This window comes from Lepisosteus oculatus, chromosome 13 (assembly GCF_040954835.1).
Source record: "Lepisosteus oculatus isolate fLepOcu1 chromosome 13, fLepOcu1.hap2, whole genome shotgun sequence".
Classification (NCBI taxonomy): domain Eukaryota; kingdom Metazoa; phylum Chordata; class Actinopteri; order Semionotiformes; family Lepisosteidae; genus Lepisosteus; species Lepisosteus oculatus.
The window spans coordinates 7925390-7941629 of NC_090708.1; the positions used below are offsets into that span (position 1 = coordinate 7925390).

General features: G+C 37.9%; 2 protein-coding genes across 2 annotated transcripts; one reads left to right on the forward strand and one right to left on the reverse strand.

Moving 5' to 3' along the window:
- Positions 1-522: 522 nt before the first annotated feature.
- On the forward strand, positions 523-11317 carry copb2 (COPI coat complex subunit beta 2). Its single transcript, XM_015361012.2, has 22 exons — positions 523-632; positions 1554-1691; positions 1942-2028; positions 2398-2524; positions 3151-3299; positions 3447-3593; positions 3944-4043; positions 4524-4666; positions 4782-4981; positions 5175-5285; positions 5386-5474; positions 5567-5673; positions 5938-6081; positions 6312-6442; positions 7483-7690; positions 7909-8019; positions 8317-8531; positions 9109-9201; positions 9301-9484; positions 9565-9633; positions 10264-10371; positions 10991-11317. Exons 1-22 carry the CDS (start codon positions 630-632, stop codon positions 11084-11086), a joined length of 2760 nt encoding a protein of 919 aa, XP_015216498.1. The 5' UTR covers positions 523-629; the 3' UTR covers positions 11087-11317.
- A 209-nt stretch (positions 11318-11526) lies between these two features.
- mrps22 (mitochondrial ribosomal protein S22) lies at positions 11527-16229 on the reverse strand. The gene is made up of 8 exons (XM_015361014.2): positions 16062-16229; positions 15609-15766; positions 14997-15161; positions 14079-14222; positions 13709-13792; positions 13326-13471; positions 13114-13222; positions 11527-11752 (listed from the first exon to the last, which is right to left on the reverse strand). The coding sequence occupies exons 1-8, from the start codon at positions 16189-16191 to the stop codon at positions 11663-11665; spliced, it is 1026 nt and encodes a 341-aa protein (XP_015216500.1). The 5' UTR covers positions 16192-16229; the 3' UTR covers positions 11527-11662.
- Positions 16230-16240: the final 11 nt, after the last annotated feature.

A 16240-nucleotide genomic window follows, 5' to 3' on the forward strand; every position in this document is an offset into this window, starting at 1 on the left:
GGCCAGAAACAGGTCACTGTCAATGTTGCCTCTGCCCAGACGCAAGGTGGATGCGTTGTACAGTCTTAATCTTAAGAATTAATCATTCTTGTGTTCTTAAAAAAATAACAACAGTATAATTCATCCGTGTTCCCCACCTCGAAGATGGGTGTGTGAAGCGAAGCAGGCAGCCATCTATTGGGAGGACTTAAAACCCAGTTCCTAGAAGGCAAACATGATTTTCAACTAGAGTCTGGAACTCGCTGGAGGACGGTGTGGTTGAAACTCATTTCTGCCAGCCCTTGTGCATACTATGATCGAACCAAAAGGCATTTTTAACAATGATGCTCACATTTTGATGTACTTACAGCCTTACTATTTAAACAATATAATGCATAGAAAACACTGTGTTGTAGCACGTTGTAGCATGAGACGCTAAATAAAAACGCCCCTCCTAATCGCCATAATACGGTGAAAATGTCCAGGGTTGGACCAGCTGCACAAGATCTCGCGGTGATGCCTCCGGGACCTCTCGCGTGATTCATGGCAGGAAACTCCACGTCAGTAAGTCCAGCGCAGCTCCTGCTGGCCGATACCTAGGAGAGGGGATCCGGTAATCGCTTATATCAGTTTTCCGGCTCCGTGCAATCATGGTAAGTGATAAAAAGCAGACATAGAACACCTTTTTTTTATTTGGAGTTACGTTTTAAATAGGTTCCTCTGCTAGCATTGTAGTCTAGGGCTTGCAGTTAATTCTGAAGCCTTGATGTACGAAATGTATTTGAGATGAAGGCCCAGCGCACAATAACATCAACACAACTGAAATATGGTGACGTTGAGGGTTTTATTAATTATTCTAATTGCTGTACACTTACAAAGTATTTTTTCTTCAGTGAAAAAAACGGGGGTCCGACGTTTGCAGCACTGTATTGACCCAGCAGCACAGGCAGAAACCTTGCACACACAGGCTGCCACGACAGGGGTTAGCGAGCAGGAAGGAATTAGAAATGCAGAACGGGACTGTTTGGTTATTTATTGAATCCGTTTGTGTTTGTGGCGATTAATTGAGTTAGCCCTGCTGGTCGTCATTGCAAAATACGAATGTGACTTGTGATGTCAGCCGTGAGAACACCGTGTTGTCTTGAAAATTAAAGGGAAGATGAGGGTGTGTGGTGTGTCAAACCAAGATCCAACGTTAGAATTTCACCTCTGGCTCAAAAACACTGAAAACCTGGAGAGTTTTGTAGACTAACCCTAATTCTTAGGTTGTATTTAACATTGGACAGCATCTTACCCACTCTATCACTGCTTCTTGTAGAGAGATTCAGCGCTAAGCTGCTGCTTTAATTTTTGACGGCGGCAGACGTTGTAGACTGAAAACCCAACTGTTGACTCTTGTTAAATCGGCCTTTTTTCCTTAAAGCAAAATACAAGTCTCTGACTTTTAAATGTTCATCTTTGAAGGCGTACTGTCAGCACAAGTGGCGTTTATATGTTTTGCACATCACTTTTTAATGTTTGAAGCGCCTTTGAGGTTAAAAAAACTCATGTTTGCACTGACCTTCGTTTTCCAGCCTCTGAGACTAGACATTAAGCGGAAGCTGACCGCTCGCTCGGACCGAGTGAAGAGTGTCGATCTTCACCCCACTGAGCCGTGGATGCTGGCCAGTCTGTATAATGGTAGTGTCTGTGTGTGGAATCATGAGACCCAGGTAGGCTACTGGCTGAAGATGTGGCTGCAGTACTGTGAGTGAACAGATAAGTGGGGTCTGCATTATCTGTACTCTGGCAAATAAATAGCTGTATTTTGGTGTGTAGTGCATTTTAGTAAAGCCGTTAAAACAAGCAAAACTCCAAAAACATAACCTGTTAATAACTGTTGCTTCATGTGCTGTTGCAAGGGAAATAGCAGTATGCTAATTTATTTGTAGTAATCCAAATAACGTTTTTTTTTATCCCCAGACCCTTGTGAAGACATTTGAAGTGTGTGATTTGCCAGTAAGAGCCTCGAAATTTGTTGCTAGGAAGAACTGGGTCATCACAGGAGCAGTATGTGTTTTTCCTTTATTTAATAGTGGGGAAAATATTGAATAATAAGACAGAATTAAAACTGTTAGCTCGATTTATAAGTATTGCATTATTTGGTTTTAAACCAAATTGGAGTAAGTGGAGCAAAATGGGAGTCTCATGGTTTCAGAAGACATTATGATGTTAGTAACATTGAAGCAAAATGATTTTACATTTTTAAACTCTACATAGTATAAATTAATTTGGTACACAACATAATATGTCATGGTTTTGTTTCTTAAACTCAATTTTAGGTTTTAAATTTTACAATACAAAATTCAGCTGGAGATTTAAGATAATCGACATTGAGACAAGTATGTGTAAGTTTCCTTTCTTTTTTGTTCTATAAAGGATGACATGCAAATCCGTGTATTCAACTACAACACTCTGGAAAGGGTTCACATGTTTGAAGCACACTCGGATTACATCCGCTGTATAGCAGTGCATCCCACTCAGCCCTACATTCTCACCAGCAGTGGTAAGATCTGAAGTGATGCATGGATGTTATCTGTCATGTATACTGCAGTTGTCTGTATGAAATACTTTTTAAATGTGTTCTATGGCAACTCACAAGAGAATAGTCTTTGTAATACAACATGCATGATAAGTTCTTGAATTATGTGGTATTGTGGTGTTTCCTTTCCTTTTCGTGTATAGTTGAAAGAATGGTGGGGAAAAAAGGGGTGGTTGAAAGGGAGTTTATAAATATAAGTTTGGAACAGCCAACAGCCAAGTTCAGTCACTCTCAGCTGTCAGGAATGAACAATTCCTAACATCCAAATTATAAAAACTATATGTAATCCCCATCTCCACCTGGGTATGTTTTTTACATCCCCCTCCACTCCTTCTCATCCTCTGCAGCTGCCCCTTGGTCACCTCCTCCAGGGGTGCCAGCCACCTCGTCCAGGCTCAACCAAGCGTGTTAATCAAAGTTTACAAAGACTAAAACACTCAGTAAACCTTTCAGTGCACTTAATTCTTGGCTGTTGGGTGTTGTTATTCCTAGTGAATTATCCTTTAGTGTGTTGTGTGGTGTATTGAAATTCAGAGGAGATGTGAAAGAATAGTGTCCGATCTCATGACGGCACGTTTGTGGTGCTCCAGATGACATGCTCATCAAGCTTTGGGACTGGGAGAAGAAGTGGTCCTGCAGCCAGGTGTTTGAGGGCCACACCCACTATGTCATGCAGATCGTCATCAATCCAAAAGACAACAACCAGTTTGCCAGTGCCTCTTTGGACAGAACTATTAAGGTAACATCTCACAGAGGCTACATATCTTTTTAGTCATGTACATCAAAGTATGTTAAGATTAATGCTGTTCTAGTACAGAATTGACTGATACAATGTCCAAATCCATGATTCTTTAGAAAATGAGCCAGCATTTTATTGTTTTATCAGGTGTGGCAGCTTGGGTCCTCTTCTCCAAACTTTACCCTTGAGGGCCACGAGAAAGGAGTGAACTGCATTGATTATTACAGTGGAGGAGACAAACCGTACCTCATCTCTGGAGCTGATGATCGCTTGGTGAAGATCTGGGACTACCAGGTATACATTCCAGTAAAATGTCCTAAGAATTGGTTTAGAAGATCTAGTGGTTCCATTCAGTACTTATGGAAAGGCAAAGTATAGCTACAATTAGTATTTATGTATTGTTGTATATGGAACAAAAAACAGCAAATACCTGTAATTATACCTATAATTATAACTTTTCCATTATTTTCTTCTTGGCTTTCTGATGTAATTTATTTCAGTTAAAGAATACAGGGTTGACATACAATAGTGTATTATTAAAATTATAACTAAAAGTAGATTATATGTGACAAATCACGAGACCATAGTTTTAGGTTGTTTTTATTTCTGTGCACTGTATACTGAAAATTGTTTCCCTGTTGTAGAATAAAACCTGCGTGCAAACTTTGGAAGGACACGCACAGAATGTGTCATGTGTTAGTTTTCATCCTGAGCTTCCCATTATCATTACAGGCTCAGAGGATGGTGAGTAAACTTACTAATGTGTTTTGCTACATTTTGAACTTTGTTCATACAGTTCCCAAGATATCATTTGTAATGCTTATTGAATTTACAGTACTCTCAGAAATCCTTTTCTTATTGTTTTGAGTACACGATAATACTTATAATTGCTGTTTAAGTATGGAATTGTTACTTTCTATGGTTAAAAATCAGTCATGCTCGAACGGTTTTTGACTTATTCTATCTTGGGATTTATTTACCTTAATAACAATACCCTGCATTGCATTCACAGAATATTATTTTATTATATCAGGAAAAACAACCCTAGAAAACTTACCTGTTGAAGGAAAAAACACATTTAAACCACAGACATTTTTGGGCTCCTTTGTAATACTCACTCTTAATTTGTTAGCTTCCAGCCTGCGTAGTTTTCTTATAGCAAGTTCCAGTTTCCAGGTTTTAGTAACAGTAATGTGTGTTAAATTTGATCTTCTGTCCTTACAGGCACAGTTCGCATCTGGCACTCAAGCACGTATCGTCTGGAGAGCACACTGAACTATGGCATGGAGAGAGTATGGTGTGTGGCCAGTCTCCGGGGGTCCAACAATGTGGCTCTAGGCTACGATGAAGGCAGCATTATCATCAAGGTACACAATTTCAAATCGGGCATGGAGTTCCACAACGTGGTGTTGAAACCACCGTACCGTGTTTGAATATAGATCTTTACAAAATGGCCATTTCCTCACCTCGGTTCTCTTTCAGCTCGGTCGGGAAGAGCCTGCTATGTCCATGGACACAAATGGAAAGATCATTTGGGCCAAGCATTCTGAGATCCAGCAAGCCAACCTTAAAGCCATGGGTGATGCTGAAATTAAGGATGGAGAACGTCTGCCATTGGCTGTGAAAGATATGGGAAGTTGTGAGATTTATCCACAGACAATTCAGCACAACCCAAATGGCAGGTAATATGATTGTTACAAATGCTAAATTATTTCGGTTTCCAAATAAAATTCTGACTTGTTTTTTGGGAAACAAATGGGGGGGGGAAGTGAACTGATTTTGTGAATGTTTTATCAACCACTTTGATTTCACTGTATTGTAATATATATGATGCAATGGGTTCCATCTTATTCTTTGTCCTTATCTAAAATTTAGATTTGTGGTCGTCTGTGGAGATGGTGAATACATCATCTATACAGCCATGGCATTAAGAAACAAGAGTTTTGGTTCTGCACAGGAGTTTGTTTGGGCACATGATTCTTCAGAGTAAGTTAATGAGATGAATGTCCGTTTTACTCTTTCCATTTGGATCACATTTAATAAATTGAGTGTGCTGCAGTGTCACTGATCCTTGGTACTGTCACAGGTATGCAATCAGAGAAAGCAACAGCATTGTGAAGATCTTCAAAAATTTCAAAGATAAGAAGTCTTTCAAACCTGACTTTGGTGCTGAAGGTAAGGAAATTCTTAAATTGTGAGAACCTTGATATAATTTAAGTACAATATATGTAGTTTATTGATAATCCTTTACCTGACATTCCCTATAGGTATCTATGGTGGATTTCTGCTGGGAGTAAGGTCTGTTAATGGTTTGGCATTTTATGACTGGGACAACACAGAGCTGGTCCGTCGAATTGAAATTCAGCCCAAACACGTAAGTCGGAGGTTTTAAACAGCAACTTTGTTGATTTTTGTTTAATCCTTTGGCATTGAGTTTCATTTTGAAAGTGGTAGATTTTCAGGTGAAGTAGAAGGCTAGAAAATAGTAGCAAGAGAAAGCAGAGTGTTTCTGGGAAATCCTCACATGCCTTTGTCTTCTGTTCTACAATTGTCAATTATGTATTCTACAAGAAGGTCACTTTAGATCAGGGTTATGCACCTTGCTTTATATTGTACATGTTTTTTTTTTCCTGTATAGATTTTCTGGTCAGACTCCGGTGAATTGGTCTGCATTGCTACAGAGGAGTCATTTTTCATTCTGAAGTACCTGTCAGATAAGGTGGCAGCTGCACAGGAATCCAATGAGGGAGTCACAGAGGACGGCATTGAGGATGCCTTTGAGGTAGAATATTATAAATTTGTTTTTTTATGGATTTTAACATTTACGTCTTTGAAAATAAATATTTAAATTGCTTTGTAAAGGTTATACCCATGATTCAGAAAGTATTCTGGTAATTGTAAAATCAACAATATTGTGTTGCAGTGACAAAAGTTGCACTATTAACATTGATTGGAGTTAACATTTGATTAAAACCTTTTTATTTCTCTCTGGACTAATGTTCTTTTCCACAGGTGCTAGGAGAAATACAAGAAATTGTAAAGACAGGGTTATGGGTTGGTGACTGCTTCATTTATACCAGCTCAGTAAACAGACTAAATTACTTTGTTGGTGGAGAAATTGTTACTATTGCTCACTTGGACAGGTAGGAATTCACTTAATATTTACTTGACTTACATGGTCTGCTGCTTTATTTTGACTCTGAAGATTTATTTTCAGTAAAACCCATTTTCACAGAATATCTTGTTTTTTTTCTTCAAATATTTGATTAATGGTTGTATCATCTGTGTTTCTGTGTAACTTTTATCGGGGGGGAAAACAAAAGGTTTGCATGGTCTAAAGATTATGTGTATTAATAGGATGTAGATGTGCAAACCTAAAAAATATTAAAGAATGAAAGTTACCTCTTAAAAGCTTTAATTTTAATAGTGGGAGACTACAGGTGTTATCCTTATTCTAAGCATTTTATTTATGAAAGCTGACAGAATGCTTGGGTATATAATTAAGTGTAAAATTCAAATGAAACAAAGTGATGCTTATATTTATTACAGTAGTTAGACTTTATAATTGCAGAATATTGCATTCTGATTTGGTTCTCCCACTACAAACAATGTATTGCTACTCGAAAAGGCAGTACAAAGAAGAGTAACCAGACATATTTCTGGTCTGAAGAGAATGTAAGACTCAGTAGATTAAAGGAACTCATTCTTCCTAGCCTTACAGAAGTGTCTTTGTTGACTTGATTTGGTTATTTCGAATGTGGAAGGGTATTAGGGGACCTTCTATGTGATAATCAATAATTTAGGGACCCAGAGACACAAGTAGAAATTAACCTTAAAATCATTAGCTATAGAAAACAGGACACAAGTGTATCTGCAGCAAATGCCCTAGACTCATTGTTGTAGGTGACTTGCATCCTTCAGTAAACTCATTGATGGATTTCATGGATCACCTGAAGAAGGCTTCACAGCCGAAACGTGTTTTCTCTCTTGTCTTTTCAGCATACCTATTGTATGTTTTATGTTCTGTTCTTAACCTTTCTTATGATCTTGGGATCAGTTATAATTTTTAGGATTTTTTTTACTATAACTGTTTAGCACAAATGCCCACCCTAGTCAGTTTTTATTGTTCAGGAAATGATGTTGAAACATAGACAAACACTAACTGACTATAATTCCGTTGTAGAACAATGTATCTCTTGGGATACATCCCCAAGGATAACCGGTTATACCTTGGCGATAAGGAGCTGAACATTGTCAGCTATTCCCTACTTGTTTCTGTGCTGGAGTATCAGACTGCAGTCATGAGGAGGGACTTTGGCATGGCAGATAAGGTTCTGCCCACAATTCCAAAAGAACAGAGAACCAGAGTGGCACATTTCTTAGAAAAACAGGTGAGGTGTTGATGCCATAAATGTCATAAGTATTATGTATGTTTTATACGTATGTGTACCTTAAACATATGAAGGGATGTTATTATCGCTTTGGAATTGTAATCCTTTTAATTAAAATATAAAGTATTAAGTCTGTCTCCTTCCCAGCACTGTTCTGAAAATAGAACATCCTAACCCTGTTTCCTAATAGGCTTTAAAATCATATATTTGCTTCACAGGGGTTCAAACAACAAGCCCTGGCTGTCTCATCTGATCCTGAGCATCGATTTGAACTGGCATTGCAGCTCGGAGAGCTGAAGATTGCATATCAGCTAGCAGTAGAAGCAGAGGTGAAACACTAAAAATGATTGTTAAATCCTGTGATAATCTAAGCGTATGTTTGTACAGACCTTTTAATTGTAGAGCGATCAACTAATTTAGCATATTTTTGATATAATCTACTTTCTGTTTACAATATAATTTCCAAATTATAATTGTAGTTAACTACAACTATTAGGAATATATTTTGACATTTAAAATGATATATTTTTAGACTTTTTTTATCTTATGCATTAAGTTGCAATTGTATTTTTTTACAAACTCAAATTTGTAAACACCATCTAAAATGCTGTCCAACTTGTCTTAAGTCGGAGCAGAAGTGGAAGCAGCTCGCAGAGCTCGCCATCAGCAAGTGCCAATTTGGACTTGCCCAGGAGTGCCTTCACCATGCCCAGGATTATGGTGGCCTCTTACTGTTGGCCACTGCCTCTGGCAATGCTACCATGGTCAATAAACTTGCCGAGGGGGCTGAGAAGGATGGCAAAAACAACGTTGCCTTCATGACGTACTTCCTACAGGGAAAGTGAGTATAATACCTGAATCTACATCCCTGAAACTGCCCATTAGCAGGAGAATGTGTACTGGAAATTAGTCTCTGGTTTTGATGCTATTTATTTTAGAACAAAATAGGCTTTCTGGACTTATTAGTCACTACACAATGTTCTTGATTCTATAAATTGAGTATCCCTTTAATGATTTAGGTACTTATTAGATATTGCGGTTAAGCCTATTTAGTGTAGTTTTTAGCTCCCTTATGCACCACAAATAGTTTTAAGAGATCCTTTGTCTGTAGCCATCTATATACTGAATAGTTCCAAGGCATTCTAAGACTTGGTTTTCTTTCTTCTTGTACTGTCCCTTGTGAACTGCATGGTGTGATCAGTTGTGCCAACATAATAAGTTATGTCTGTTCTGAAATAACATCTCGTGTCTGTGCAGTGTTTTTCTCTACTGTATGTCTGTGAGCTGTGTAAGTAACTGACTTTGCCCCTTGGAGATTAATATAGTGTATTGTATCATTAATTGAAGCACATCTTAATGTCAGTGGATCAGCTTTATTGGATGATATCGCATGGTTATAACTATTTTTTCCTCTTAAGACTTGATCATTGTCTGGAGCTCCTAATCCGGACGGGACGCCTTCCCGAAGCCGCTTTCCTGGCTCGTACTTACCTCCCAAGCCAGGTGTCCAGGTGTGTGACATAACCTGTGTTTGCCGATAAATAAAAAAAATAGATGAATTGCTGGTAATGGAGTAAGTCTTTATTACAATTGTATTTATTTATTTCCAGGGTGGTGAAATTATGGCGGGAGAGCCTTTCCAAAGTGAACCAGAAAGCTGCAGAGTCCTTGGCAGATCCAACAGAATATGAGAACCTCTTTCCAGGACTGAAAGAGGCCTTTTTGGCAGAGCAGTACCTTAAAGAGACCAGCCTTGGCCGAATGAGACCGGCTGCAGAATACCCACTTGTCACTGTAAATCTTTCTTATTGCCCTATTTTTTTTAAAAAAGAAATGTTCCAAGCTGAGTCCTAATTTTTTTTGTGCTATTCTAGCTGAATGAAGAAAGAAATGTGTTAGAAGAAGCCAAGGGTTATCAACCCAAGGGAACAGCAGTTTTACAGGTAAGAGTTGGCATTAGCGATTGGAAACTTCATTAGGTAAAAAAAAAAGGATCGATAGTTTAGAATTGGATGGAAATCACAGCCTGTCTTTGTCACTTTGACTGTGATAGAATCAAAGTATGCTAAAGAAATACTATCTGTTTTCAGTGAAGGATGAAACCCGAATCAGAGAACAGAGAAGGGCATTTAAAACTAAGAGCAGAAAGTGCTTTTTTTATCCAAAAGGTTGTGCGAGTGTGGAACAAGCTGCCCAGTCGTGTTGTTGAAGTAGATACCCTGGTGTCCTTCAACAAACAGCATGAAGAGATCCTTGAATCAATGAGCTACTACCTAAACAGCTACTGTAGATGGGCCCAACTTCCACACTTCAATTTAAACCATTCTTTGTAGGTCTTTAGGAGTTTAATTCTTTAAACCTAATGGATTAAGAGTTAACTGGGATTTCTAGAATATGTAATAGATTTATAGAATCTGTACTTAAACACTTCAGCAATGCATGTATATAATTTTATTACATTTGGAAATGTGGTTAAACATATTGCAAAGCTCTTGTTAAGGATTTGTTTACAACCTTGATGGTAATGAAATTTGTATCTTAAAAAATGCTGAATGTGATTGGTCTATGTGAAGGAGTCTGTTCTTCAAGAGGAAATACCAGAAACAGAGCTTGCACCTGGACCTTCATCACCTCAGGCCTCAGCTCCTGACCCCTTGCCAACAAAAGCAGACAAAGAAAAGGTAAGGTGTTTGTAAAGGTACCCAGTTTGTGTTACAGTTGACTTTGCACTTATTTTAAAAATCCTTAACAAGAGGGGATAAAGTTTTAGCTTTAGTAAGGTTTCACCAATTCCTCAACGGTCTGCCTTAGAGCAGCCTTTTTGTTTGAAGCATTGTTTATATAGAAACAGCTGATAAGAAAATAACTCTGGTATAGGAAACAATAACTTTGCTTTTTATCAACTTAACTCTTATTAGTATAAAAAAATATTTTTTACAGCTGTTTTGATTTTCACTTGCCAACATGTTTGGCCTGTTTTAATTTTTGTATTTGTAACAGCAGGATCACAAGCACAAGGTAAATGGAATTTCAGGAGAGTCCTGCATATTGATTTTCAAACCTTGAAAATGTTCTCATGCTGTGTATATTTCTGTCACTGTGGTTTTGTAATTGTTGGATAAAATCATGTTTGGATTAAAGGTTAAACTGGTGTCTTGGCTGTATTTAAGTATCTTTTAAGTATTCCTTATCATAGCTCAGGTATCTTAAAATTATGTATATTGTATATAGGCATTTTGATTGTTAGAAGTAAATCTTAATTTCTGTACTTTACAAAGGGTTATCATTTTGTTCTCTTAGACTTTGCAGGAGCTTGAGGATGATTTGGATAATCTGGACCTCGATGATATTGACACCACAGACGTAAACCTGGATGATGATTTCTTGGATGATTAATCCTTGAGATAGCACTACTATTTAAGAGACCAAACCCTTTATATTTTTACTTTACCCGTGAAAAAAGTAATAAGTAGATTGTAGCACCACCACTATTGAGTTTTAATGAGGTGGTGTAGCAACAAAAATGTCTGGTGTTTCTGAATTTTGTATCTTTAAAATATGGGAATCGCTATCTGATATGCTGATACATGTATGCCTACTAAAATGCCCAATAAATCACGTTCTTAAGACTTGCCTTTTCCTTCATGTAAGATCATTCCTGGATATGAATGTACAGTACAGTATGTACAAAAATGTAATCTTAATGTTATCCTTTATTTAATCAAAAATTAAACGATAACCTTAGAGACACAACCTCTTAACAGATTTTAGACTGGTAGCCTGTATGTGCACTAAAAGATACTGGTAATACTTGCTGCATATCTAAAGGGGATCTGTTAAACCAGAAAAAAAATCTTTATTTATTAACAACCTTCTGACTCAAAAGTAATTTATCATAACAAAGAATATGTAATGGAAATCTGTTAAAGCAGCAGTCTTTTTCATATTAGGAAGAGCTGAAGTCAGGCCAGATTAAGCAGAGCTTTCAAGAGTTGTCTCCTGATAGGCTTGTAGAGCAAGTTCAATGTATCCAGACTTCTGGGATTCTGTCTTGGCAAAGATCTTGAAAAGAAAATATTTCAGATTTTAGCCACACACAGTGGGGAAAAAAAAACAATCATCTAATATTGCACATAGACTACTAAGGCATAGATCATAAAACACTACACTAGGTCAGACCATTTCCTTGGATCCATGGATGTCCTGGGTCTTTTTTTTTTTTTGCTTTACTGCTTTCTGGAACTCACATGTTTTCACTATTAAGAAATTTAAAGATACCTCTTTCAAGAATGCAGTCTCCCCACAGGCTGTCCTGCTCCAAATGCTCTACCCCTTTTTAATTCTCAACCCCCCAATCTAAAGTGCTCATTCAAGAAGATGGGATCATTTCTGAGGCATGGAGTTAAAATGTGCACAGTGACCCAGGAGCAAAAATCATTTTTAGGAGTTTAAATCTTTAGTAAAATGTTTACAGTTCTTTAGGAATTAAAAGTGAATTTGCATCCTTAAATGTGGTATAGATTAAAACTTCCATCTTGTAATTTACTACATCTGTACTAAAACACTTCAGCAATGCATGCATATAATGGATTCTTACGGATAGAAAAATGGTTAAAGTTGTTGTAAAGGTCAACAAGTCACTGGTCTTTAGAGATTTTTAATGTGCTCCATCAGCTTGTGATGAATTGTATTTTTAGATTTCTTAATATTGAGCTCTAGAATACAATAATGCAAACAAGGTGTTCAATATAAATGAAAATAATGAAGGTTGTTGGGTTTAAAATTTAAAGTTCATAAAAGTGTTCTGCAGTCTTTACATTCTAGGTTAGTTAAAATTGGCATGCAGAAAAGTCCCGCTTTGCTAAACCATATATTAAGAACTCAGATGGCAATCAATGTGTTAAACGAATTATGCAAAAGTACAATATGACCTCAATATCATCCATGACTAAACTGATGCACCGAGTTTGTCAATTCATGTGCTTCACCCAGATTAAGGGAAGCAGCCTGTCATTGTGTAATGATTCACTCTGGAGATGCATAGTTCTCCAGGTGGCCTCTTCTCTTTGAGGTCAAACTTGTTGAAAATTGGTTCTGAAGTGGCCTTTAGTTGACATCTGTGGCAAAACAGAAACATTAGCTATCCGAGCCATAACTGAGAACAGGAGACGGCATATCTTTAACCCTTTCTTTTCACAAATGTAGTCGGTACATTATCTTTCCTACACATTTTTCTTTCCAAAGAGAACATGTATTTCCCCTGTTTTCCCTAATTCTTAATGTTTAGAACTTACAAACTGAAAAGAGAACCAAAGCACAGCATTTCACAAGCATATTTGTATATGCTTGCCTTTGAGTTACAGAAATCCCTAGATTTTACCATCATGTGCATTAATTACACTACAAGAATGTGAAGTGCTTACCTTAACCAGGCCAATCCCATCCACTTGCTTTTCTGTGGCCTCAGCAGCAGACTGACAATGTGGATGCACTATATGATACAAATGAACAAGACTTGCAGCATCTTGGATCCTGTTGAAAAAAAATATTTACATTCAACATTCTCATCTCGATCTAAGTTAGATCTTAGTATTTAGCTGAGAACACCAGCAATCTCCCCCAAAAGGTGACTTACAGGTCTCTCTGGATCATATCAATCAGTAGGCCATCCACTCGTTTTGCATTGACCAAATACCAAACCATTCCGCCAAAGTGTCTTGTCGAACGCAGGAGGTCATATTTTCCTTGTTTTTCAATGTCATCGTAGGTTAGCTGGTGAACCTGTTTTTAGAAAAATATATTTAATTAGCTTTCTGATGTTTACTGACAGTGTGACTGAATTGCCCATGTCTAATCAGGATAAAAATCACATCACAAGGGCCCTGTTTGTCATGAACAACATGCATTCTGCTCAGCTGAAAAAAAAAACATTCTTCAAATTATAAAGAGAAAAGTTGTATTGCAATGTCCCCAACTACGCTCATAATTTTCCAAATAAAAGAATGTAGTTGTACTTACCCTTCTGTACTCGGAGGAATCTGGCTCAAACTGGACAAGACAGAGGTCCAGTATATCCTGGTGGCGATCTTGGAGAAACACAACCTGGACAGTGAAACACACATAACAGTTGAAGCAGGGACTAAGGTAGCCAATGCTTGCAGACCTGCAGTCTCTAATAGTAGGTTCCTTACTCTTACGGAATCTATTTTTTACATTTGAATTATTTTAGTGAACACCAGATGCAGTCCAGGTTTAACTAAGGCTTTAGTGGTACATATCCTTTTGACTTTAGATACATGACAAGGCAAGCTTATAATTACCCCAGTTTATATACAGAGAGAGTGCGGGCCAAGCCACAGTACTATAGCCAAGTTTTGTTTCATTTCACCTTGAGATTTTCTTCTTTAAAGACCGGTGGTGGAGTTATTCTCCTGCCCTCCTTAGGAAAGTATATTTGCAGCATCCGATCCCGTTCTTCCCAAGAAGCTTTGCGTAAAGTACCATCTGGCTCTCTGATAACTATAAAGCGTTCCTGTAGGAAAAACAAAAACCACACCAACCTTTTATTAAAAGCAGATCCTGACAGCTAACTGAGCTGAGCTCAGCTACCCAACTCCTGAGTTGTTTACTCAGTTTAATGCAGCTGCATTTTAAAGTATGATTCGGGAGGTTTTGAATGCAGTTATTACTTCACAAGGGATTCTTACACGTTTACATTCTGGTCAAGATGAAACTGTTGATCTCTACACCAAAATCACAGTAACATTTTTCTCTTAATAATAATAGTTCCTTACACTTATATACATTAGCACTTTTCTGGACACTCCACTCAAAGCGCTTTACAGGTAATGGGGAGTGCAACAGTAAGATCACCATACATCAGCTATCAGTGAGGAGGAGAAAAGAGTTATGAGGCCAATTCATAGATGGGGATTATTAGGAGGCCATGACTGGTAAAGGCCTGGTGAAAATCTGGCCAGGACACCAGGGTAACACCCCTACTCCTTTCAAGAAGTGCCCTGGGATTTTTAATGACCACAAAGAGCCAAGACCTCTGTTTTATGTCTCATCTGAAGAACGGCACCTTTTTACAGTAAAGTGTCCCTGTCACCATACTGGGGCATTAGGACTCACACAGACCGCAGGGTGAGCGCCCCCTACTGCCCCCACTAAAACCTCTTCCAGCAGCAACCTTAGCTTTCCCAGGAGGTCTCCCATCCAGGTACTGGCCAGGCTCATGCATGAAGACCTTCAGTGGTTTGCCAGTTGTAAGTTGCAGGGTCATTTTCTTGATGAAGATACTCACTCTGTGTGGAATGTTGTAAGTGATATCAGTAAACACATATTTGGCAGTTTCCAGTCCCTCCAAAACCTTGTCTTCTGCCAAAACACTGTTAATTGGCTTTCTTTCTGGCAGCACAGGGGGCATTTTCAAATTCTTTTTGGCTACTTCTACAGCTTGTTGTGTAGCCTATAAAACATTTGAAATGTTAGTAGATTAATGTAAGCGAGAGAGTGAGTCAAGTTAGGATCTTATTAGCCGTATGTTATGATTTTAATTTGACACTCAGTCCTGTTAAAATTTAAACTTGCCTCTGGGAATATTTGAGACATAATGTCTCCACCCTTCATACTGAAACATTCTCAGGAAAAGGCTTAATTGATGTGTACTTTATCTAAAGCAACATTTTTTGGATTCCTGTCACTACAGCATTTTAAAGGGCAGCCACGCAGTCAGTTAAATCATTTGAAATAAGAATAAGTATGGAACTGGTCATAGTGGTGCCTTCTATATTCAAAATAGGAATAAAAACCTAACGTGTACAGTTAAATACAAATTATCTAATCATTTCCGACATGCTTATAATACAATCACTGATAATAAGTAAAATATAATTTAGCATTTAAGGAACTTTACCTCTTCAAGTTGTTTATCTGTCATGAGTTTATATATTGGTGGCTTTAGTTCCTGTTTAATGGGTCGAAATATTTTGTGCAGATCCATCCCGGTGATTTTAGTCAAAATATCCTGAATAACTTCATCTGAGAACTCGGGTTTCCTGACATCTGGTGAACCTAAACAGAGAAATCACTGAAAACATCATCGACATATTTTGAAATATAGTAAATTTCGTACGCAGAAAGCTACTTTTGAGTACGGGTTTCTTTGGGAGAACATAAAAGCTTCAACAGTGAATAAAAGAAAAATATGACTGCAAAAAAATGAGATAGAACGTTAAGAATTGTTTAAAAATATAATGAATTAAGAAATAAATAAGGTGCTACTATTAGCAACACCAACATCGACACCACTTAGAGAGCAAGGTCAATACGGCAAATGCATCGGGGAAAACCATAAAGATAAACTCACTGTTACCAGCTGACGACTCACTGCACAGCATCTTTCTTGCACATCTGAGCAAAGTGTGGGGCGTCCGTGCAGCATTTCGGAGCTGAGCTGAATAACCGAACAAACACCTTGTCGCGCTGAACGCTGCCATGTTTGCCTCCCAGCTGACCCCTCAACTTTGACCTTTAGCAAGCATGAAC